The sequence below is a fragment of the Enhydra lutris genome, unplaced genomic scaffold, assembly GCF_002288905.1.
Source record: "Enhydra lutris kenyoni isolate GAN:26980312 unplaced genomic scaffold, ASM228890v2 scaffoldscaffold55, whole genome shotgun sequence".
Lineage (NCBI taxonomy): Eukaryota > Metazoa > Chordata > Mammalia > Carnivora > Mustelidae > Enhydra > Enhydra lutris.
In genome coordinates this window covers 11,407,740-11,432,875 of record NW_019154139.1, presented here as the reverse complement: position 1 = coordinate 11,432,875, position 25,136 = coordinate 11,407,740, and the positions used below count along the sequence as shown (strand labels likewise).

At 51.3% G+C, this 25,136-nt stretch overlaps 1 protein-coding gene across 1 annotated transcript; it reads right to left on the bottom strand.

Moving 5' to 3' along the window:
• Window positions 1-1,799: 1,799 nt before the first annotated feature.
• Window positions 1,800-14,204, bottom strand: LOC111157673 (thioredoxin 2). The gene is made up of 4 exons (XM_022519291.1): window positions 13,996-14,204; window positions 12,949-13,202; window positions 10,841-10,964; window positions 1,800-2,637 (listed from the first exon to the last, which is right to left on the bottom strand). The coding sequence occupies exons 2-4, from the start codon at window positions 13,200-13,202 to the stop codon at window positions 2,524-2,526; spliced, it is 492 nt and encodes a 163-aa protein (XP_022374999.1). The 5' UTR covers window positions 13,996-14,204; the 3' UTR covers window positions 1,800-2,523.
• Window positions 14,205-25,136: the final 10,932 nt, after the last annotated feature.

Genomic DNA, 25,136 nt, shown 5'->3' with positions numbered 1-25,136 from the left:
GCCGAGGGGACCCGTGGTCATGCCCCCCTGTCTCTGGGGAGGTGTGTCTGTGCTTCTGAGGGGCTGGCGCTGATTCCCCTGCCCCGCAGCCACACTGCCGACCCCCTATTCTGCAGTTAGGGGAGCCCAAGGAGGCACCCAGAGGGCAGCGGGGGGGGGGCACGATGCAAAGCTGGCAGCGTCCCGGTGAGGTCAGAGCCGTGGAATTAGTCAAATGGGATCACCCCGAGGCCTCTGTGCTCCCAGCCAGTGACTCATGCCACGAATAGCCGCATGGGCACCTGCCAACCTGGGTCGGCGGAGGCCACCAGCCGACCTCACCCCGCAGCATCCTTTTAAGGACAGGGAACTCGGGGCGGTGCAGAGGCCCGGCCTCTGGTCCCAAGGCTCTTTGGCAGCCTCTTTCCACCTGCCAGCGGTGGAGAGACCAGACCCCCACCTGGGTTTAAATCTGGCCTCAGTGCTCTTTCGACATGACCTTGGGTAAGTCTGTGTCTCCGAACCGGTTTTACCACTGGGAACGTGGAAATAATACTTGCCTCACAAGACAGGAATTAAATGAGGTAATTGTGCAGAAAGTGCTTGGCAGAGGCACCTTTTAAGGAGCGGCAGTGGGGTCCCATGGCAGGGCCCCGACTCGGGCGTCACGGCACCCCGACCTTGAGCTCTGGCCTGCCCCTTACTTGCCAGGCGTCTTGGAAAGTAACTCAACCTCCACATCAGCGTCTCTCCTGACAAGCGAGTCACCAGTGTGTCGGCTCTGGGACAAAGATCACACACTACATTTTGTACCGTGATGGAAGAGGTGCGCCCTGTGGGCTCCGTGATCTTGGACAAGGCTCTCAACCCCTGGGGGGGTCTCCCGTGTAGAGGGGAAAGAGAATGAGGACGCTGACCTTGTACAGCCACGGTGGAGTCGGGCAGCACCCAGTTAGCGCCCTCAGAGCACGGGCGGCGGCTGCTCCCCCTCCCAGAGCTCTCGGCCTCCCTTGGCTGATGCCAGCTGCTGACTCATCTCCCCTCTGTGTGCCTGACAGACCCTGGGTCTGAGGTCTTTCAGGGGCTGCTTCTGAGGTAGCCCCGCTCTCCCATCGGCCACAGCAGCCTTCCCAACGCAGTGCTGGCGCAGACCCCTCCAAGACCCTGGTATGACCTGGGCACGTTCAATAGCAACCCGAAAACCACTGAGGACAAGGCACCCACGAGGAGACAGCACCCCGGGGTGGCAAGGGTGCCAGGACACCCCTGCAGTCAAGCCCCCACGGTTCCCAGGTAGCTGGAACCTCAGCGAGGCAACTGAGCCAAAGGGCAGCTCGGCCCCAAGAGGGAGATGGAGGGTGGGCTCTTCTGGCTGGCAAGCCTGGTGGCCTGGCATCTTCCTCCATGGGCCACAGGGAGCTGGGAACAAGAAGGGACAGAGCGGCTGGCCCTGAGGGCTCAGGTGTTCCTGTGGCATACACAGGAAGAATGGCCCAGCTCCCCCAGGGGCCAGGCTTTCCAGGGGTACGGCCATGTGCCATCGGTGAAGGCAGGCCCAGAAACATCAAGGGGATCAGGTGCAGGAGTGCAGGTTTCAGGGGCGACAATTTCTGGATGCAAACCCCGGTTCTGGACCCCAGGAGCCTCAGTGTCCTAATCTGTGTTAATGGGGACAATAAGCACCCTCTTGCCTCACTTGCGCGTGGAGGCGGTACCGGTCAAGGGCAAGAGGGTGGCGGAGCCCCAGGAAGCAGGGACAGCAGCCCAGCCTGGGGAGGGGTCCCGAGTGCTTCCAGAGCCCAGACAGAATGGAAGCTGTCAACGGTGCAAACCCCTAGCTTTATTGGTCCGGTTTGTTCACAGTGAGGCTTCCCAAAGCAGGGGATCTGAGGACGCCCCCCTCCTCCTGCCCCATGTGTGTGTTCTCTGCCCTTGTGCCCGGGAGGAAGGGAGGTGGCTCTTTGGGGGGCGGTGGCTCCAGGGTAATTTAGTGTGGAGCCTAGGGTCTGTTCTTCAGAGCAGGAGGTAGAAGGGAATCACATAAAGTTCTTTATTACAGACCTACAAAAAATGAGAGAATTATAGATTACTCTCACTTGTTTGGGTTTCTTTTTTCCTTTTTATAAAACAGCAGCAGGAAAGAAAAAGGCAGGAGGAAGACGGGCCAGGCACCGGGGTGTGGATCAGAAGGAACCAGGGAGATGTGGGCCGAGAGGTCACTGCCAGCTGGCCTGGGGCTCCCTCCAGCATCCCGGGAGAATGGACTAGCCCTGTGGGAGCAGACAGAGGATGGTGGTGGTGGTGGGGGGGAGGCGGCTGTCCCCAGATCAGCAGCAGCACCATTCCTCTGGCACTCAGCCGGGCTGGAGGCATGCGAGGCTCCCGTGTTTGGGGGCCCGGTCTCTGAAGCATGGGCCCGCAGGGGCCGGACAGAAGGGAGGAGGCAGGAAGGGCCAACACAGAAGGGCTCTGAGTTCTATCGGGGACCCTCCTGGCACCATGGGGGTTCAGGGGGCGAGGGCGACCAGGCCTCCTCCCTGCTTGTCAGCCAATGAGCTTCTTCAGGAAGGCCTCCAGCTGGTCCTCGTCCTTGATGCCCACAAACTTGTCCACCACGTCCCCGTTCTTGATGGCCAGCACGGTGGGCACAGCTGATACCTACGTGGAGGAGACGAAGGGAGACCAGGTCACCCGGAGACGGACTTTTCTCAACGGCCGTTCCCCAGCCTTTGTGGTGAAGGCTGGTGGTGTACGGAGGGCAGTGACTGCCCAAGCGGCGGGCGGGGCCCTTTCCCTTGGTGCAGGGGTGCCTCAGGGCCTGAAGGTTCACCCGCTGGAAAGACTTTTCCACTGTGGGCTCCCGGCATTCCCCTTCCTTCCCCAACCGCAGGACTGACTCACTGGCCCAGTGGTTTGGCTCCAATGGAGGAGGGATGAAAATAGCGCACACAGCTGCGGGCCAGGGCCGGGGGCAGGGGGGAGCGCCCTGAGGGGCAATCCGGCCTAGCGCGGGGGAGGCGCAGAGATGTGAGGGTCTGAGTCCTGGCTCTGGTGCTCCCCAGCAGGCCGCGCAGCCCTTAGGGGTTCGGCGCCCTCTTCTGTAAAATGGGGGCGACAGACAGACCTTCAAGGCTTAGGACAGAGATGAAAGATTCACCGATAAAGCTGGGTGGTTGGGAGCTCAGGCTCTGGAAGGGGCTGACCTGAAGCCAGGCCGCTCTGCAGAAGCCCCTTCATTGCTCCGTCTCCTTGTTCCCATCTGCACAATGGAGCCACTGAGCGCACCCGTTCCAGGTCCGGGGGCTGCACCAGGTAAGGAGAGCAGTCTCAGCGCCTGGCAGGGCCCTCGAGGGTCAGACCTGGCTGCGCCCGGTATGCAGGGACGTTCAACAAATGGTGGCCACAGAGAGCGTGTCCGAAAAGTCTAACAGGCCCCGTCGCTCGCTGCTGTGAATGGCCAGCAGGGTCCAGAAAGTCACTGACTCATACTGGATGGTGTGGGAGGAAGGGCTCAGCCATATATGAGCTGATGTTTATTTATCGGGGGGACGGAGGGCAACATTCTTGGCCTATGAAGCATTTTCTCAAGTTCCCTCGGGGGACCCGTACAGATTCCATGGCACGTCCACGAGGCCCACTGCCTGCTGTGGCATCGAGCATTTTCTGCGGCCTGGGCTCCCTGCCTGACATTTGTAGACTTTTTTTTTTTTTAAAAAATGGATAAACAGAACAAGATAAACATTCTTTTCTTACACATGTTAACTACAAAGTAACAACAGCAATTTACACAACCATACCAAGTTTTCGTGAATTCCGAGTGCGGTCCTGCCCATGAGTCACCCTGGGGAGCCAGACTTGAGAGTTCGAAAGGCGCCCAGGTCAGTTACAAGAGAACTGAAGGCCACACTGGCCCGCTCTCCAGGCTTGGGGGGCTGCCCCCACGTCCCCACTGACTTCCCATGGCAGGCCCCGCCCTCCTCCCCTAACAGGCTCTGGGTGGATAGACGCAGGGGAGATGATGCGGTCCCTGTTCGTATGAGTCCTGTGAAACCCCGTCAAGGACTGTCCTGGGGCTGATGCAGGTGGCAGAGGGAATGTGCAGGGAGACCCACGTGGCAGCGGGCTGACCATACGTGTGCCCCAGTTTGTGGTTCTACCACTGGCTCTTGCCCTCATTGTTCATGGCTGTGATACGCGAGGTGGCATGAAGGGCAGAGCTCCAGCGGGCAGCCTGCCCTGTCTCCAGGCACAGGCCAGGGCCCAGGGAGACTTGGTGCAGATCGTACCATGGGATGCCTCAAGGCGGGCATGGAGCTGCGTGTTTTATCTTTTTTTAAAAGAACTTATTATTTTTTTAAGTAATCTCTATACCCAACCTGGGGCTTGAACTCACAACCCGAGATCAAGAGTCACACACTTTGGGGACGCCTGGGTGGCTCAGTTGGTTGGGCGTCTGTCTGCCTTCGGCTCACGTCATAATCCCAGGGTCCTGAGATGGAGCTCCGAGTTGGGTTCCTGGTTCAGTGGGGAGCCTGCTTCCCCCCTCTCCCTTGCTATCTCTGTCCCCATCTCTCAAATAAAATACTAAAAAAAAAAAAAAAAAAAAGTCACACAGAAAGAGCCAGCCAGGTGCCCCCAGAGCTGTGTTCTTATGCGCCCTCTAGTGGCCTGTGAGGGCAGCTACGGCGCCTGGAGTCCACCCACTCCACTGAGGGACAAGGCTCAAGCCCTAACTGGATTCCACCCCGTCCTGTTTCTGTAACTGCATAAAAACTATATGCTGGTGCATGAGAATGGGCCTAATGGCTTTTACATGTCCTCTAAGTAGGACTACGCTGGCCAGGGTGGCTGGGAGTGGTGTCAGTTCTTAGGGACACCAGACCAGTCCTACCATGATCACATCCGTGCAAATGCACAGACACAGCCACGCTGCAGACATAGAGCAGACATTCCAAGGTCTAGTCCTTACTGACCAAGGGCGCTCTTCGGAGGGGGAGCCTAAATTAGACGAGTGTACACAGCCACACGCTTGCCAGAGGCTGTTTTTTCCAAGACATGGCTGGAGCACCTGGGCTGGGATTGGGCTTCCCTCCCCGCAAGGAGGAGGATGTGGCTTTGCTTGTAAACACGGCCTTAAATGGAAGTGCGCGGGTCCTTGGCACACTCCTCTGGAATGTGATCCAAGTGGAAGAGGGGCCGCAGGGTAACAGGACCGCTGCTTCCCTCTGCGCTCTGCCTGAGCAGCTGGAGGGAGGACCAACGGATGCGCTGAGATGTGCTATCCTCCTGCTCTGTGATGCCACCTCCTGGAGCCTCCCAGGCTGGGCCAGAGATGCTGAGACCTCAGGGCAGGGTGTGTGTGTCCCTGTGTGCACATGCCCGTGTGTGTCTGTCCCCACTGACCTCCAGCCCAGCCCCGCACTGCTGCGGAGCTCAAGGATCCTGCAGAGACTTCCCAGCCTCCCCTCCCCCCATCTGTGAGGCCCTACCAAGGGACAGGGACCGTGCCAGCTGTCACACAGGTCAGGGACTCCTTCTCGGCTAACTGCAGAACTAACGCAAAGGAAAATATGACCGGTGGTGAGGCCGCTGTGTACTGGGGGTCCTCAAGTGTCGGGGAGATGCTAACCACTTGCGGACATGACCTCATAAATTCGTGCCTCAAGGTGGGGTCACCTTACAGATGAGAAGACCAAGGCCCAAGAGCGAAGTGACCAAGTGGCGGAGCTGGGGTCTGACACAGGATCTATGACTCTGCTGTCCCTGATGTCTCACCGTGCCCCAAGCTGGCCTTGGAGCTCCTGAGCCGTGGCAAGGCAAGGAAGCGCAGGTGGGGAGGTGCCGAAAGGCTGACTCCATACTTCAAATAAGAAGCTTCTGGATGTAGGAGAATTCTTGCAAAAGGCTATTATTATGATTATTACTTTTTAAAGATTTTATTTTTTTCTTAAGTCATCTCTGCACCAGTGTGGGACTTGAACCCACAACCCTGAGATCAAGAGCTACATACACCACTGACTGAACCAGCCAGGTGCCCCAGGCAAAAAAAAAAACCTATTATTTAAAAAAAAAAAAAAAAAATCAGGGGTGCCTGGGTGGTTTAGTGGGTTAAGCCTCTGCCTTCAGCTCAGGTCCTAATCCCAGGGTCGTGGGATCAAGCCCCGCATCGGGCTCTCTGCTCAGTGGGGAGCCTGTTCCCCCTGCCCTCTGCCTGCCTCTCTGCCTACTTGTGATCTGTCTGTCAAATAATAAATAAAATCTTAAAAAAAAAAAAAAAAATCAAATCCAGGAGCGCCTGGGTGGCCCTGTCAGTTAGGTGTCTGACTCTTGATCTCAGCTCAGGTCTTGATCTGATCAGGGTCGTGAGTTCAAGGCCTACGCTGGGCTCTGAGCTCGGAGCTGGGCATGGAGCCTACTAAAAAAAACAAAACAAAACAAACAAAAAAACTAATCCAACTATGCAACATTCTGGAAAAGGCAAAACTATGGAGACAGTAAAAAGATCAGTGGTTACCAGGGGCCCAAGGGGAGGAGGGAGGAGAAAGTGGAGCACCGGGGACTTAAGATGGTGAAACTCTTCTGTACAGAACTGTGATGGTGGATCCACGTGACTGCACACTTGTCAAAACCCATGAGACGGACACCACCAGGTGGGAGTCCTCGCACGCCCCCTAGAAGGTCAGCAGAGGCCTTTGGAACTTTTACTTCTTGATGTTTGGTTCCACGTGCTGCCAGTGGTCACTGAGAAGCCTGCAGGAAAGCAGGGTCTTCGGCTCTTCCTAGACCTACTGATTCCTCATCTGCTTTTTTTTTTTTTTTTTTAAAGATTTTATTTACTTATTTGACAGAGATCACAAGTAGGCAGAGAGGCAGGCAGAGAGAGAGGAGGAAGCAGGCTTCCTGCGGAGCAGAGAGCCCGATGCAGGGCTCAATCCCAGGACCCTGGGATCATGACCTGAGCTGAAGGCAGAGGCTTAACCCACTGAGCCACCCAGGCGCCCCTCCTAATCTACTTTTAAACAATATCCCAGATCATATGAATGTTTGTGAGGCAGTGATGTAGAATACTTTTGAAGTATGGGGTATGGTAATAATTGAAGTACTATGCTCTCCAGCTATGAAATATTACTACTCAATGAACTGTTCTATGAAGTTATGTGAAACATTAAAAGGGAAAAAATTCAAATAAAAGCTTAAATCACCCCAAATTGTGACAATGATTGTATTGGGATTCTAAGATGACAGGTGACTTTTCCTCCTTATTATTTATTACCTGGCTGTTCTTCCACTGCTTTTTAAAGGGTCTTCTTCTTTATATGAGGAGAAAATAAAAGGATAACAGCTCCAAGTGGGAAGTCAGAAGAAGCCCTGAAGGAGAGCACAGAGGCTCCAGGGCCCATGCCTGGATCTGCTCTTTGCCCCTGTAGCTGGCAAGGTCCGAACGATTAGGGAGCGACCGGCCGTCCAGTGGGGACGAGGAGCTGGGAGAGCAGAGAGCTTTTTTTCAGCCAAGTCAGGGCAGTGCACAAACAGCGTGGTTGGAGCCTGGGGGGGGGGGGGGGACATCGAAACCCCAAGGCCCCCAGGCTTTCCCTTCCTTCTCCTTTGAGAGACAGTGGAGTTCTAGAGTGGGCAGCTGACTGAAGCAGAGGTGTGGGGCAAGGGGAATTTGTGTGAGGAAGGAGACTCACCCTGAGGGTGTGTGCTGGGCATGGGCTGGGGCCGAGGGGATTGGGGGGTGAGGGGGAGTTCAGGAAACCTCGGGGAGAGGCGCCAAATTCCCTGAATATAATTTACAGTACTTTCTCCTACATGTTCACCCAACACTTGGAAAAGGAGGAAGCTGTCTCAGGAGGTCCTATGGATCTCTCGGCTGAAACTTCTTCCTCAGGCGGTCTTCCAGAAGAACAGGTGTGAAGGAAGGAAGGGCTAGGGGAGGGGGTCAGGACAACCCCGGTTGAAGCTTCCTTAGCACTGCAGTGACATCCGCCCGGGGCCTCACAAAACAAGGAGGCCGGGACCAGGTGATGCAGGCCCAGCCGCCCTGAGGTCCTCCTGAGTGACCTGACAGCGATCAGAGGTAGGAGTGAGAAGATCCTGTAAGGGGACCCTCCTCCAATAAACACACTTTCCAAGCCTAACTATAGGACCTTGGTGGCCATCCCGATGTCACCAGGCTCCCTGGAATGCGGGTGGGGACAGGTTACTCTTCTTCCAGTCCGCACCAGCTAACCACAGCTCCTGAACCACGGCTGGCGCTCAGGGTGTGTCTGCTGAGAGGTTCCACTGGCTAAGGCTGACTGCTGCGGTGTCAGGAGCTGGCCTGTGACACCTTATACTTGCCGGTCACCCTGGGGAATGTTCTAGCCGCTCCAATCCCAAGCTCTTCCCCGTGATGTCTCACTGTGCCCCATGCTGGCCTCGGAGGAGGGAGGGATGGACAAGTAGGAGAAAGACAGGGGCATCTAAATGGCCAGTAAGTGCCCCCTGGACTGAAAGGTCAGTGGGAGGGCTTCAGAAAAACAGCACCTCGGGGCACCTGGCTGGCTCAGTCAGTAGGGCATGTGACTCTTGATCTTGGGGTAGTGAGTTCGAGCCCCATGTTGGGGGTATTGTTTCCTTAACAAAACAAGCACAAAAAATAGCAAGTCATCCCTCCCCACCAAGCCCGTGTAAGCAGCCCAGTGCCACGGACTCTTCCTTCAGTAAGGCCCCCTTCCCCACCTACAGTGGTCATCGGTGGCCATGCCTGCCCAGCATCTACTTCCTTTGCCTCTGTCTGGAGCAGATGTTTCCGTGGGTGACCACTCCCACCCCAGCGCAACAGGCAGCCAGCTTATCCTCACCCCAGCTGGAGGCCGCACTGCTACCTGGTGGTCTTGTGAGCGCTGAACCTGGACTTACAAACTCGGAAGAGAACAGGCCCCCTCTTCTAGTCACTGGCTGCCCAGAAGGAAGGAAGGATGGAGGCTCAGTCTGGCCAGATCTTCAGGAGAACCAGAAATTTGGATTTTCATGTGAAATCGCTGTTTTAGATACAAACATCTGGTTCACTATTTGAAAAAAAGAACCCAAAGGCCAGGTCAAATATCTGGGGAACCAGATCTGGCCACGGGCCACCAAGTATGGCTAGATAAGAACAGTATCCTCATCATGGCTTTCCCGACCTCTTCCCCTCTGGCCGTGGCCAACTTCCCCAGCGGCCTGTGCTCTCACTCCCTGCTCAGTTCTCCACACTGGCCATCCAGCCACAGTGCACCTCTTCCCTTTCTCTAGCTGTCCCGGTCTCCGAAGCCAGGAGGACGCCCTCACACCCCATGCATCTCCCACTCCAGGCACACAGGCACTGCTATCCTGTGAGCAAACTGGGCTCACCCTGACCACAGGGCCTTTGCATCTGATGTCTGTTTTGCCTATATTGCTCTTCCAAAGAGCCGCCTGGTTCACTTCCTTACTCCAAGTCTTTGCTTGGATGTCAGCTTCTCAGAGAGGTATTCCTGAGCCCACCTTTTTATTTGTTTATTTATTTACTTATTTATTTTTAAAGGAAGGTCTACAGCCAATGCAGGGCTTGAGCTCACAACCCCGAGATCAGAGTCACATGTTATCAGAGAAACAGCCCGGTGTCCCACCATCCACCCTTTTAAAAATGAACCCCTCCCCAGCCCCATGCTTAGCCCCACCTCCTCTTCCTGATTTACTTTTCCCCACAGTACCTATCCTCTAAAGCAGAGGTCAGTGAACTATGACCCACTGGCCAAACCCAGCTTGCTGCCTAATTGTGTGAATAAAGTTTTATTGGCACACGTCTACACCCATTTGTTTATACACGGTCTCTGGCTGCTTTCAATGGCGGCTGAGTATTTGCAACACAGACCAATGCCCCGTAAAGCCTCAAATCTGGTCCTTTAGAGAAAAAGTGTGCCGACCACCCATGAAAAATACTAGAGGGATGCCTGGGTGGCTCAACTGGTTAAGCATCTGCCTTCGGCTCAGGTCATGATCCCGGGGTCCTGGAATTGAGCCCCGCATTGGGCTCCTTGCTCAGTGGAGAGTCTGCTTCTCCCTCTCCCTGCTGTTCCCCCTGCTTGTGTACCCACTTCTCTGACAAATAAATAAATAAAACCTTAAAGAAAACACCAACCAGCTAGAATGTAGGCTCCACGAAGGCAGGGATTTTGTCTGCTTTGTCCACTGCCTTATGAGCAACTGAGAGACAGCACCTGGCATTTAAGAGACACTGAACACACACACCAACGAAACACGTAGGACTCCCTCCTGTCTCACTGTGTGCCGTGCGCTTGGCCCTTCTTCTCATGCATCCTCCATGGCCCCACTCAGAGGTCCCCCTAGTGGGAACCATCCCTCCTTCCCCACCACCGCCCCAGCAGTCAGTCCCTTCTGCACCTCTGCTCTCAGCACTCCTCACCATACCGTGAAATGAAATGTCTACCTGTTGTTCTTTTGCTAGACTAAGAGTGCTGCACACAAGGAATTCGTCTTCCTTGTGCCAGAGTCACGAATGCCCGGCATGTGGCGGGGCTCCCACGTAACTACTGATTGAATATGAGCACGGGTGAATATATGAACGAAGGAACGCACCCATGTCCCAAGATTCAGAGAATAAGCCGGTGTTTTGGATCACACATTCCACTTCCTAAAGGTGGTAAAGGGACATGAGTGGTTCAGAACCTCAACAGGTCACATCTGCAAAGCGCTCTGAACTGAGCGCACTAGAAAAAACTGAGACGCCCCTTATTGGCTACTGGTGGCCCCCAAGCCATGTCCCGTCCCAGCTACCCTAGGGCCGCAAGCACCCCCCATACCAGCCGCTCTGGGGCAGTCCTCTGCCACCTCATACCTCATATTCTAGGGCGAGGTCTGTGTGGTCGTCAATATCCACCTTGGCCATCACCACTTTTCCGTGCTGCTTGGCCACCACCTTCTCTAACCTTGGCCCCAGGATCTTGCATGGGCCACACCACCTGACAAGGGGAGAGAAAAGGCATGCAGTCACCGGAGGGCTCAGCAATCGATCTTCTGTCTCCCCAGAACCCTCCGTTGAACTACATCTTGCCGAGGGGCCTTCTGCCCCTCTCAGCTCTGTGTATGGCAACTATGAACCTGTAATGATGATATGCCAAACGATAAAGCCAGCACTCCGCGGCAGGGGGAATCTGCAGGGTCCCGGGCTCCTTTTTTTTTAAAGATTTTATTTATTTGACAGAGAGAGATCACAAGCAGGCAGAGAGGCAGGTAGAGAGAGAGGAGGAAGCAGGCTCCCTGCTGAGCAGAGAGCCCGACGCGGGGCTCGATCCCAGGACCCTGAGATCATGACCCGAGCCGAAGGCAGTGGCTTAACCCACTGAGCCACCCAGGCGCCCCAGGGTCCCGGGCTTCTAAAACACAGTCCATGTCAGAACACAATAGAGAAATACACTGTCATCCAGAAAATGTGAGATTTGAAGTTAAAAGATCTGGGTTCAAACAGAGACTCCTCACCAGCCAGTTGACTGTCCTGGGGCCTCAGTTTCCTCTTTTCAAGTAACAGAGATTATGCATCTCAAGGCAGTGAGGAGACAGCCACTAAGGCAATGGGGCTCAGGGTGCTCTCTAAAATGCGGACTTACTTCACACACTTCACGGGCCCAGAACCACAGGGAGGAGAAGCCAGTACTAGGGAGCATCTCCAACATCCTTGTCACTATGCCAGGATCTTCTCTGTTTTTACTGCCCAGAGCCCTCAACCCCAGGAAGAAAAACACCTTCCTAAGAAACTAAGGACCATACAGGTCCTGGAGGCAAGGTCCCAGAGTCTGACAGGCATCCTGGGACTGCAACCCCAGGTTGTCCTCCAAGTGTCTTCTTTGAGCCCTGGGTTATTCTGTGATCCCCAGGCCCTGGGTCCATGCTGGCACTGCACTCATCACAGGGGCGCCCCTCTGGGTGGTGAGCTCCGCGACAACAGGCTGTCATCTCCAGGGCACTAAACAAACTCACGTCTTATTTTCTGGTCAGAGAAGAAAATGAGGCATCATCCCACTTATCATTCATTTTGGGAGTCCTCGCTATACGAGGAAGGGAGAAAGCTCTGCTGGCCATGAGCCCCTGGCCGACGACCCTTATTTTAAGTCTCAGCCTTTAAAAAACCCTTTCCGGTCAGAGATTTCAGTTAATTGAACTCACAACACCTAAAAACCCAGCTTGCAAGATCTTATCTCCTATTATGAGTGAAGAAGGGGAGGCACAAGGACATCAAACGGCCTGCGCAAGGCAACACGGTGAGTCAGATAGAAAGAACGGGAAAGAAAGCAGAACCATCTGTCAGAGATTTGCACAGAAGGTCTCCCAACTTCTAACCCAGCCTACACCAGGAGGCCTCAATCTGAGGGGTTTGTCCAAGTTCTTTTGTGGCCAGCTGGCTAGTCAGGACCTGAAGTCTGGAAATGAGGAAGGCCACGCTAACAATCCGAAGGCTACAGGCATTTAACTATTCCTACAACCCACTTCTACAGCACTGAAAAGAAAACCCTGCCCATCCCCCGTGTGCTTGGGCAGCACTATGGTGCAACGATAACTTTCTGCCAGCCCTTTCCCGCTTCGGTGGCAAGATGTTAAAAATCAGCTTATCTGCAAGGCCAGGAATTGGTGTCCACCCAAAGCCAGATGATGTGACCGTCCTATTTTTCCTGCTTTGGTCCAAGTTGAAGGGGCCTCTGAGCCATTTGGAGAGTGAGATACAGAACGTGAGTGTTTCTCAGCTCCAGTGACAGTGAGCTCTGAAGACTGTTCACTAGTCTGTGTCCTATCAGACTACACTCAATCTTTGAGTGCGAGGGGTGGGTCTTACCGGTCTTCGGAATGAGACTGTGTCTGAGAAGTATGAAACGCGGGACTGAGACACAACAGGTACTCAACAAATTCCTGCACATGAAACACCCCAGTCTTCTGCTGACCCCCAGGACTCACTGGGCATGGAAATCCACAACCACCGGTGTTTCACTGTTGACAACTCGGTCTTGAAAGTCGGGTCCATCCTGGATGTTAAAGGTGGTTGTGCACACTCTGGTGGTGTATACTGACCGGGCTTGGTTGGGTGTTACTGTCAGGTTACCAGGACTGCACTGCGGGGTCCTGAGGGTGACGGGTGCCCACCGACCCTGAGGGGGCTTCCTGGAGATGACGGAGGCCAGGAACCTCCTCAGGAGAAGTCGCTGAGCCATCTGTGAGGGAAAAAGGCAGGAAGAGTGCAGGAAGTCAACACACCAGGAAAAGAAAGGTATCTGGGCAGTACTGGGGGGCGGTGGCTCAAGATTCAGGGCGTGAAGAAGAATGCCAGGAAATGATACTAAGATTTCTGGAGTAGAGGTTAAGTGAAGAATGAGAATCAAAAGCAGAAGGAATCGCAAACCAGGACAGGAAAACTGGACTGACAACGAAAACGAAATCAGGATGTGGAAGGAGTTACAACAGAAGCGAGGGAGGAACCTACATTTACGGGGCACCTGCTAAGGGCCAAGTCCATCCCCATCCCCAAGTGCCCTACACACGTTACGGTTCTGCCAGCTCACCCAGGAGGAGGTTTCTACAGTATTGCTCGAATCACAGATGAGGAGTCCGAGGCTCAGGTAATGTGACATGCCCAAAGAAACCTAACTATTAAATGAGAGTCAACACTGGAACCCAAGGCCGTCTGCAAATTCTTTATTACTCATTTAACAGGCATTTTAATGGGGAATTACGGGAAAAGGGTATTGTCAAAGGATCAAGAAAGAGGAATCGAGACAATTCGAGGGGAACTAAGAGGCTCAGGAACAGGAGTGTGTGGGGGGGGTTCTAAAAAAGAAAGGACCTATCTGAGGGACTGGGGAATCGGACGCCACCGGGGATCCCGCCCAACGGAGAGGCCCCCACCCCGCCCGGGACCTCCGCCCGCTCGGCCGCCGGACAGCGCAGGAACAGGCCCGGAGCGTGTCTCCGCCACGACACATCGAGCCACCCCCACGAGCCTCCTACCTCCCTGCAGCGCGAGCGGAGGGATGCACAGCCCGGCCCTCCCCGCTAGTCAAGGGCACTCCCGCCGTCACTTCCTCAGGGGAGGACCCTTCGAGCATTACTTCCGGGGACAGGCAACCTGGAGCATTTCTCTCCGCAATTTGAGGGGCGGCTTGGATTTTCCACCAATGGGGCGGGAGACGGCATAGAGGAAGGGGTGGAGCTTCAGTTAGGGACCGGAAGAGGGGGAGAGAACGGAAGAAGGGGAGGGTCCCGGGGGGGAGGGGGAGGACCACGGGAAGGGGCGGGTCCTCGGGGGGGAGGGACCGGAAGAGGGGGCGGGCTCTTGGGGAAGGACCGGAATACGGTGTGGCCCTTGGGGAGGGGCCGGAATAGGCGGGCGGGCCCTAGAAGAGGGTCGGGAAGAAGGGGACGAGGCAGGTGGTGGGAGCATAGGGGAGGTACCCATGGGAGAAAGGGGCGGGAGGAAGGCGTGGTTCCGGATCTTGCAAACTCTGGCACCGCCCACCGCTTTGCCTCAGTTACTTCCAAAAACTGGAGGTGCGGAAGGTTCCTTCCCACCATTTTGCAGATGAGGCAGCTGAGCTCCTCGAAGGCGGAGTGCTGGTCGGGGGCAGAAGACCCTGACTGGGCGTAAAGAGGACGTGTCCCAGGCTGGAGTCACAGATCGCGTCTTCCCCTCACCCTGAATTTACATTATTACCGCCACTCGGGACCTCGTGGCTCTAGAAATGTATCACTGCCTTTTTCCTGCTCCTTGGCTTTGCTCAGTTTGAAGTGCTTTTCTTTCTCTCTCCACTTGGTGGAACATCTACTAATCACTTCTTACAATCACCTTTTTTTTTTTTTTTAAGATTTTATTTACTTATTTATTTGGCGGAGAGATGGAGAGAGAGCACAAGTAGGCAGAGTGGCCGGGAGAGGGAGAGGGAGAAGCCAGCTCCTTGCGGAGCAGGGAGCCCAATGCGGGGCTCTATCCCAGGACTGACCCAAACCGCAGGCAGACGCCTAACCAACTGAGCCACCCAGGCATCCCATCATTGTTTCTTCTTTGAGCAGCATTAACTGCTTCCTTCTCTGCAGTGCTTTGTTTGTAACTCTTGCATAACACATTGTACAGTGTCTGTCTCTTTCCCTAGACCATACGCTTCCTGACAGCAGGAATTTGTAGCTTTTATTGGAAGACATTTGCCCAGCAACCTGATACAGTGCCTGGCTTACAGAGGATGTTCCATAGAACTGCTTATTAAACAGTATCTTTGGATATCTCAGGGAATGGTTTGCAGAAAGGTTATATGACTTGTCCAAGGTCACAAGGCAGGTGAATTGGCAGAGCTCCAGCTCACACTTCCATTTCGACCTACCTTCCAGCCAGTGGGAATCCCTTACAGTTCCAGAATTTGCTTAAATGTCTCTCCTCTCCCTGAGTTTTGCAGTTGCTATTCTCTATGACTGGAAGGCGTTTCCCTCTCCTCTCCATGGGAGAAAATGCTACCGGATATCAGACTAGGTATCATCTTTGGAAACCCTTCCCTGAGTCTGGAGTGGGAGACTTGTCTTCTGAACTTCCACAGCCTCTGTGCATCTGTCAGTCAACCACCACACTCAACACTCTGCTGGTACTGTTTCTTTTTCTTTGCTTCCACTGTATTTATTTATAAAAAAAATGTTAAGGGGCGCCTGGGTGGTTCAGTGGGTTAAAGCCTCTGCCTTCAGCTCAGGTCATGATCCCAGGGTCCTGGGATTGAGCCCTGAATCGAGCTCTCTGCTCAGCAGGGAGCCTGCTTCCTCCTCTCTCTCTGCCTGCTTCTCTGCCTACTTGTGATCTCTCTCCCTCTCTCTGTCAAATAAATAAATAAAATCTTTTAAAAAAATGTTAAAAAGAAAAAAAAATGCCAGGCACCCGGTTGGCTCCGTCAGAGGAGCATGTGACTCTTGATGTCAGGGTTGTGAGTTCGAGCCCCATGTTGGGTGTAGAGATTACTTAAAAATAAAAATGAAAAATATAGGGGCACCTGGATGGTTCAGTCAGTTAAGTGTCTGACTTTGGCTTAGGGCATGATCTTGGGGTCCTGGGATCGAGCCCTGTGTCAGGCTCCCCATTCAGTGGGGAATCTGCTTGTCCCTTTTCCCTCCCCACCCCCACTCATTCTCTCTCTCAAATAAATAAATAAGTAAATAAATAAAATCTTTTAAAAAACGAAAAATCTAAACAAGCAAATATAATTCACTCTCTGTTTTCCAACGGCTCTCATCCTTCCCTCTTGCCCACACAACTCCTGACCCATTTCCTCAGGTTCAGTTCATGACCGAACCTGTTCACTGCCGATTTCACGGAAAACAGCCAGTGCCTGGGATGGAGGGGAAGAAGACAGGAAGAGGGCCACAATACTGTCCAGGTTTCATCCAGAGGTAGGCCAGGTGGTGATTCACAGAATTCAGATGAGAGGGCTGGTGGCCTCCCAATGACGGAGTCTCACTAAAGTGGGCTGGAGAGGGGATAGGGTAACGCGTCAGAGCATTAAAGGACATTTCATGGGCTGCGTCAAAGCCAGAAAAACCAATGCTAAGAGAAGGATGGGGAGGCCAGGGAGGCATGCTGGGACGTGCGGGAAGCCTAGAGGGCACCAAGAGCCATGTTCATTTTGACGGAAAAACTTCCTCGGGTGTGGGGAGGTCACAAAGATGCCCCAGACACTGAGAAGGGCCACGAAGGACACACGCGCAGTGGCCACAGACCGGAGCCGTGGGGCTCATGCTTCTGATGCAGAAACCACAAAATAGTCTCAGCTTCCTCCTTCCTCACTCCTCATGACACTGTCAGTTCTCGAAGGGTCCATGTGTCTCTCCACTGCTTACCTCAAGGCCTGGGGCGCTTTGGTAGGTGCTCAGTGATGTTTTGTTCCAGGAACAGAGCGCAGGAGCATAAATCCCATCTTCTCATCCCAAATCTCATTTTTTCTGCCATATTACATGGCTCCATTAGACCCTTCCCATATCGCTGCCGTATTCCGCCTCCCTTCGTCTTGGCCATATTTGTTCCCTGTGCAATGGGCAGGTTCGCTCCCTCGCTCCCCCAGCCTGCACAGCCACAGCTGTGCGGGGACCTTTCTCCGGGATGGGGGAGGGAATCTCCCTCCTGGTCATCAGCTCCATCAGCCTCCCATGTCCTAGACTGTCCATCACAGGCAGGAGACTAAGGGTACGGGCAGATGCGGCCCTCTCCACCCTGTCTGACCTCTTGCTTAGGCCTGGAACCAGTGGTGGTAATCCACAGCAGGAGCCCCAATACCTCTGGCTACCCTGACATCATCCCTTGGTGCAGCTGTTTTGCTAATACAGATGCCATCTGGCGGGGGTGCTCTCTCCCTTGCCTGTGCTCATTTTTGTTTTCCTGTACCTCCCTCACTTCTCTTCCAATCGCTTCTTTTTTTTTTAATTTTAAAGATTTTATTTATTTATTTGACAGGGAGAGAGAGATCACAAGTAGGCAGAGAGGCAGGCAGAGAGGCAGGCAGAGAGAGAGGGGGTAGCAGGCTCCCGCTGAGCAGAGAGCCCGAAGCAGGGCTCGATCCCAGGACCCTGGGATCATGACCTGAGCCAAAGGCAGAGGCTTAACCCTGGTGTCCCTTCCAATCGCTTCTTAATCCTATTCGTCCTGTCCGCTGAACGCACTTTCTGGTAGGCTGATTTCCCTGCTTAGTTCACATGCCGAATTCCAAAGAGGGACCAGTCCTGCTTATCCTAATTCCATAGTCACTTCACCTCTTGGCCTCAGGCTTCTCATCTGAGCAATGGGAAGAATGATGCCTTCCTCAGAGGGGCTGTGAGGCTGGCAGAAGGACCGAGAATGGGGCCTAGCACACTGTCAGTGCCTGATGACTGATGAAATCTCTCTCCCTCTCTCTCTCTCCCTCTCTGCAGGGAGAGAGCCTCTGAGAAGGCAGCCCTCACAGTAGGCCACAGAGGGTCTCCTCAGTTCCATGCTGGTGCATCTGCCCAGCCAGAGCTCCCCGGGCATGGGTCCAGCTCAGTCACCAGGCGGCTCAGGGCACAGGTATGAGAGGAGGGGAAGAGAGCCAAGGCTAGCAGCCTGAGCTAGGGGTAGCTTATACTGCTGTCTCTTGCTGAAATTTACTGCAGTGGTTTTTAGACTGCAGGATGTGAGCTATCGGTGGGTTTGTGAAATCAATAGATGGGTTAGGATCCACTTTAAAACAAACAAATGGAATTGAAAATGTCAAAGTACATTGTATGTTACAAGGATGATTTTGTGCAACAGTTGTTGGTGTTTTGTGTCTCTGTGTGTGTCCTGGCTTGTGATGTAGAATGTTTCTTGCTGTGGGTCGTGTTCAAAGGGTTTGGAAGTCGTTGATTTCATACAGAAGAGCTACCAAACAGCCGACACCGTGCTAAGCACCCTGCTCGTATCAACTCACTTCATCCTACAGCCCTGTGAGTTCCCATCTCGAAGATGGGGAAAATGAGGCACATAGAGGTTACATAGCTTGTCCAGGGTTACCCAAATAGTAGGAGGTAGAAGCCTAAAGGTGTTCTACTGTCCCTAGCAAGGGGCTGATTTGACTCGAGACTGCTGCTACCCACCCACGCCCCTTCAATCCCTACGGACCAGCCAGCCAGTCTAGGCCATCTGATTCCAACTGTGGGGCTCAAACCCAGGGCCGGGTGGGCAGCGGCAGGCAGGGGTGGTTCTCAGCAGTGGTCATTACTAGCGGTGTCCACATGGTGGCAGTGTGGCTCTCACAGTCTCCTCGGGCCAGGCAAGCTGGGCCCAGCCCTGGTGCGCCAGCTCCGGTCAGCTCCAGCGCGGAGCGGGGCCCTGGCGTGGGAGGCAGGTGCATCTCCGTGACCGGGTGTCCGAGGATTTCCGAGGGAGGCACTTTAGCAAAAAAAAAACACCGCAGAGAGAGGTAGTGGGCCACGTCTAAGCTCATAGTGCTTCCGAGAGCTATTTTTCCTAGAGTATCCTCTTTCAGTGTCCATCTTGATGGTAATTGCTGGTTTCTTAAAAAAATTTTTTATTTTTTAATGTTTTTTTTTAAAAAACGCTTTTGCAGAACTGTTAGAACTGTGAGGTACACCTTGCAGTTCGAGAAGCTGGTTTCGTGTTCTGCGGAGATTCATGTTCTGTCGTGCTTCCAGCAGTCACACAATATCCCCTCGCCCCTTCCTGAACGTGAAGTCTGGACACCGGAGCAGCACCGTAACCCTTAACTCCCCGACGGGCCACCGTGCCTTCCTGGGACGGCAGGTCTGGAGTGCTGTGGGCCCTCATGTGCCCACCCGCCCCCACCCCGTTGGACATGTGCAGGCTGGGGGGTGCCAGGGATCATTCCAGATCCTGCCCGCTGTTGGGGTGAGATCTCCAGGCAGGTCTGGTGGCTCTGAGTCTGCAGGTGTGTGTTTAACAGCTCAACCCTCCTGTGCCTTTAACATGCTCTGTCAATAAGAGTTAACATGTACAAATCTCTTTGAAAAGGTATCCTTTAGAATCAACATTGGGTCTCGTTATGGACTTTCCCTGGAGGTGCGAATCACAGGCCCAGGCTGGGAAGGCCGGCCCCAAGTGTGCTGGCGTTAGGTCTCTGAGGCCCAGGTCAGTGAACATGTGAGCTTTGGAATCACGTGGACCTGGAATAGATCCTGGCTCTGCCACTTACCCACCATGTGACGTAACCCATATAAACCCTGGTTTCCGCATCCGTAAAATGGGGCCGGCAGTATGGCCCTTAGATACTGTTTATGGATGGAAATCAAGTCTTAGAGAGGTCATGCGACTTGCCAAAGGCACGAAGGTAAAGGTGAGGGCAGGCTCACATCCAGATCTTCTGACTACGTGTCCTGGGTTCTTCCCACTGACTGCAGGGATGTGGTGGGGTTAGGTCTGCGGATAAGTATATATGTCTTTAGTTTGTGAAAGTGTTACAAGAATTATGATGAGGTCCCGTTGAATAAGAATGACTTTCGCTTCCTGAGCTTTTGCTTTTTCCTTTTTTTGTTTTAAAGATTTTATTTATTTATTTGACAGAGAGATCACAGGCAGAGAGACAGAGAGAGATGAGGAGAAGCAGGCTCTCTGCTGAGCAGAGAGCCCGATGCGAGACTCGATCCCAGGCCCCTGGGATCATGACCTGAGCCGAAGGCAGAGGCTCGACCCACTGAGCCACCCAGGCGCCCTCCTTTTTTCCTTTTTTTAAAATATTTTATTCACTTATTTATTTTGGGGTGAGGGAAAGGAGCAGAGGGAGAGTGACAACCACACTTCACACTGAGTATGGAACCTGATGTGGGGCCTGATCCCACTACCCTGAGATCATGACCTGAGCCAAAACCAAGAGTCAGTTGCCTAACCTACTGAGGCAGCCAGGCGCCCCCTGAGCCTTTGCTTACTGTGTAAAACATTCACCAGTGTCTTAGGGTTATTGTGAAAGATTAAACAGGGTGATACAAGTCAAGGGCTCATGGTAAGTTCTCTTAGATTTCAATCTTGAAATTTATGGACATTTGTGTTATGGCCCAGCCTGTCTCTGTGTCTGTCTCTGTGAATGTACCATGTGCACCTGAAAGGACTATCTGTTCTATAGTTGCTGAGCGGTGTGTTCTATAAACATCTTTACCGATTGTTCTGGTAGCTGTTCTGCTAATTGTCGTGAGCAGGATATTAAAATCAAGTATGACTGTGAATTTATCTATTTCTCCCTTTAAATCTGTCCATGTTTTCTTCATTTATTTGGAAGCTTTGTTATTAGGCTCCTACAGATTTAAGATTGTTGTGTGTTTCTAATGTAGTGACTTTCACTGTTGTGGGATGTCCCTCCTTAAGTCTAACATTGCCCTTTGTCTTGGGGTTTATCTGCTATTTATAGAGCTATGCCAACATTCTTATGAATACTGTTTGTCTGATGTATGTTTTTTAATCCTTTATTTGTCAGCCTAGGGGTGTCTGGGTGGCTCAGTGGGTTAAGCCTCTGCCTTCCGCTCAGGTCATGATCTCAGGGTCCTGGGATCGAGCCCCACATCGTGTTCTCTTCTCAGCAGGGAGCCTGCTCCGCGCCCCCCCCCCCACACCGCCTGCCTCTCTGCCTTCTTGTGATCTCGTCTGTCAAATAAATAAATAAATAATCTAAAAATGTTGTCAGTCTATCTGGGACTTTATGCATAAGGGCATCTCTTATAGCAGGATATAGTTGGGTGTTGCTTTTAGTTTTTTTTCAAGTAGACTCCAAACCCAATGAGAGGCTTGAACTCACAACTCTGCGATCAACAGTCGCATGCTGTACCGACTGAGCCAGCTAGGTGCCCTGGGGTCTCGCTTTTTTATTCATTTTTACATTCTCTGCCTTTTAATTGGAGTATTTGGTTCATTTATGATGAACATAATTACTAACATGTTTGGATTTAGATCTACTATGTCACTATTTGTTTTCTGGTTGTTCCATATGCCTTTTGTTCTTCTGGTCTTCCTTTCTGGATTTCTTTTCGGTTGACTGAATATATATGTTTTAGAATTCAGTTTTTAATTTATCTATTGATATAAATCTATTTGCATTTTTTAGTTGCTACTCTAGGGATTGCGGTATAAATCCTTAGCTTTCCACAATCGACTTAGAGTTAATCCTGTGCCCATAAAATAATGTAAGAATCTTGAAACTGGATAGGTCCATTTACCACCTCTTCTCATCCCTATGCTATGTTGTCATATGCACTATATCTCTAGGCTAAGAATCCTAGATTGGAATGTTGATATTTTTGCTTTAAACTGGTATATATGTATGAAATTAAGAGAAAATACAGTCTTTAATATTTACTCATTTGTTTTTAGATTTAATTTTAAGTAATCTCTATGCCCAGCATGGGCCTTGAACTCACAACCCCGAGATCAAGAGTCCCATGCTCCACGGATTGAACCAGCCAGGCACCCCTAATATTTACGCCTACATTTGTCCTTTCCAGGGCTCTTCAATTCCTCTTGAAGAGATCCAGGTTTTCATCTGATATAATTTCCTTTCAACCCAAAGAAGTTACTTTAGCATTTCTTACAGTTCAGGCCTGCTGGAGATTGGTTCTCTTCATTTTAGTTTATCTAAAAATGTCATTGTCTTGATTCTTAGAGAATATTTTCATTAGGCATGGAATTCTGGTTGATGTACTTTCTTCCTTTTCTTTAGCATTTTAAAAATGCCCTTTCACTGTCTTCTGGCTTCCATAGTTTCTTTCTTCTTCTTCTTTTATTTTTTTAAAGATTTTATTTATTTATTTATTAGACAGATCACAAGTAGGCAGACAGGTAGGCAGAGAGAGAGGGGGAAGCAGGCTCCCTGCTGAGCAGAGAGCCTGATGCGGGGCTCGATCCAAGGGCCCTGGGATCATGACCTGAGCTGAAGACAGAGGCTTTAAACCACTGAGCCTCCCAGGAGCCCGTAGCTTCCATAGTTTCTAATGAGATGTTAGCAGTTATTCATTCCATGTGTATAATGTGTTGTTTTTTTCTAGTTGCTTTTAAGATCTTTTGCTTATCTTTGGTTTTCAGCATTCTGTGATATGCTGTGATGTTCTCTTTGTGTTTATCTTGCTTGAGTTCACTGAGATTCCAGAATCTAAATTTAGTCATTTCACCAAATTTGGGGAAATGCAGGACATTATTTATTTAAAAAATTGTTTTTTAGCAGTGCCTTGGTGGCTCAGATTGTTGAGTGACTACCTTCAGCTCAGGTCATGATCTTCAGTTCCTGGGATCAAGCCCCAATGTTGGACCCTCAGCTCAGTGGGGAGTCTGCTTCTCCCTCTCTCTCTGCCTCTCCCCCTGCTTGTGCTCTCTCTGTCTCTCTCTCAAATGAATAAATGAAATCTTAAAAAAAATTGTTTTTATTCCACTTTCTCTTTTATCTGCAATTATACATATATTAGAGCTTTTTGTATTGTCCTGTAATTACTTAGATTCTTGATTTTCTGATTCTTTTACTGTGTTCTTCAGATTGGTTTATTTCGTTTCTTTTCCTTTCAAAAAATATTTATTTATTTAAGAAAGTTCTACACCCAACATGGGACTTGAACCCATGACCCAGAGATGAAGAGTCACATGCTTTTTCAGCTAGGTGTCCCTAGGTTGGATTTTTTCTATTGATCCATCCTTACATTCATTGATAATCTTCTGTCATCTCCAATACGCTGTTAAAACTGTCAAGTGAGTTTTGGGGGTGCCTGGGTCGCTCAGTTGGTTGGGTGGCTGCCTTCGGCTCATGTCATGATCCTGGAGTCCTGGGATTGAGTCCCACATCAGGCTCCCTGCTCGGCGGGGAGTCTGCTGTTCCCTCTGACCTCCCCCCTCTCATGCTGTCTCTCTCTCTCTCTCATTCTGTCTTTCTCTCTCAAATAAATAAATAAAATCTTAAAAAAAAACTGTCAAGTGAGCTTTTGATTTCCAGTATTATATTTTTTCAGTTCTAGAATTTCCATTTTTTAAAATAGTTTTTATTTCTCTATCAAAATTTTCTATTTATTTACTCATTGTGAGCATTTTTTATGTCCTTGAGGATATTTATAATAACTGCTTTAAAAAATTTGTCTGATATATCCAGCATCTGGGTCAACTCCATGTCATTCTTCATTAGTTGCTTTCCTCTTCAGTATGGGTTCTATTTCTTTATATTTCTAATAATTCTGGATTATATCACATTGTGATTAATATATTCATTGCAGATACTCTGAATTCTGTATATTTCTCCAAAGAATGTTGATTCCTTTTTGCTTTGTTTTAGTGGACAGCTAACTTGGCTCAATTTGAACTCCAAGCTCTGTCTCCTTTGTGGTGAGCAGGACTGAATCCTTTTCATTTTTCTGCCTTAGCGGAGCTGCTTATAATTCACCTCTCACATGGGTAGTTCAGGGATCAGCCAGAGATTTGTACAGAGTTTATATATGCAGAACTTGGGCCCCATCTCTCTGGCATACTCTCTCTCTCTTTTAGAATTTTATTTAAGTAGTCTCTATATATGCAGTGTGGGACTTGAACTCACAACCCCGAGATCAAGAGCTGAACACTCTTCTGACTGAGCCACAGGTGCCCCTGTGGCTCTCTTTTGAGGATTTTCCCCACCCTTACTTCTTACTTCTGTGGTATCCTTTAACGCTTTCCTCTGGTTCCTTGAGCCAGCAAGACTGTGGGCTTCTGTTGGAATTTTAGCTGAGCTGTGTGGTGCCAGCTGGAGTCTGGCCTTCAGTGAAGAACTTTACAAAATGGGTAACTCATCCAATGCTATTTCTTTCTTCAGTGTGTCAATTCTCTCCTAGATCTGCCTACCTGGGTTGCTCTCCAGTGTCTTCAGGTAATTATCATTTTTATTTTTTTCTTTTAAATATACTCTATGCCCAATGTGAGGCTCAAACTCATGACCCTGAGATCAAGAGTCACATGCTCTACTGACTGAGCCAGCCCAGACGCCCCCTTCAGGTAATTTTGCTTTTTTTTTTAAGATTTTCTTTATTTGAGAAATAGAGAGGGGTGGGGAGAGAGAGAGGGCACGAGCAGGGTGAGGGACAGAGGGAGAAGATCCCAGGACCCTGGGATCATGCCCGGAGTCAAAAGCAGATGCTTAACCGACTGAGCCACCCAGGCGCCCCTGTGCACATAGTTTTTCCATATTTACTGAGTTGCCAGAAAACTTACATGGAGGATGCACTCAGTTGTTCTGCGAGACCGTAATTATTCAGCTGAGTGCCTCAAGGATCAGAAGTTGAGATCAGGTCAGGTTTCATGTCCCTTATTTTCACTTTCTGTTCGCTTACACATGATCTATATCACCTTTGTTTTCTGTTTTCCGAAACTCCCAACTGCTGGAGCACAAAGTTACTTTTTCTTGGAATAAGTGTGAACTGTGTTTATGTTTAGAACTACAGTTTTCGGGGCGCCTGGGTGGCTCAGTAGGTTGAGCCTCTGCCTTCAGCTCAGGTCGTGATCTCAGGGTCCTGGGATCAGCTCTGCAACCGGCTCTCTCTGCTCAGCAGGGAGCCTGCTCCACCCCGCCTGCCTCTCTGCCTACTTGTGATCTCTGTCTATCAATAAACAAATAAAACCAACAATATATATATATATATATATATATATATATATATATATATAT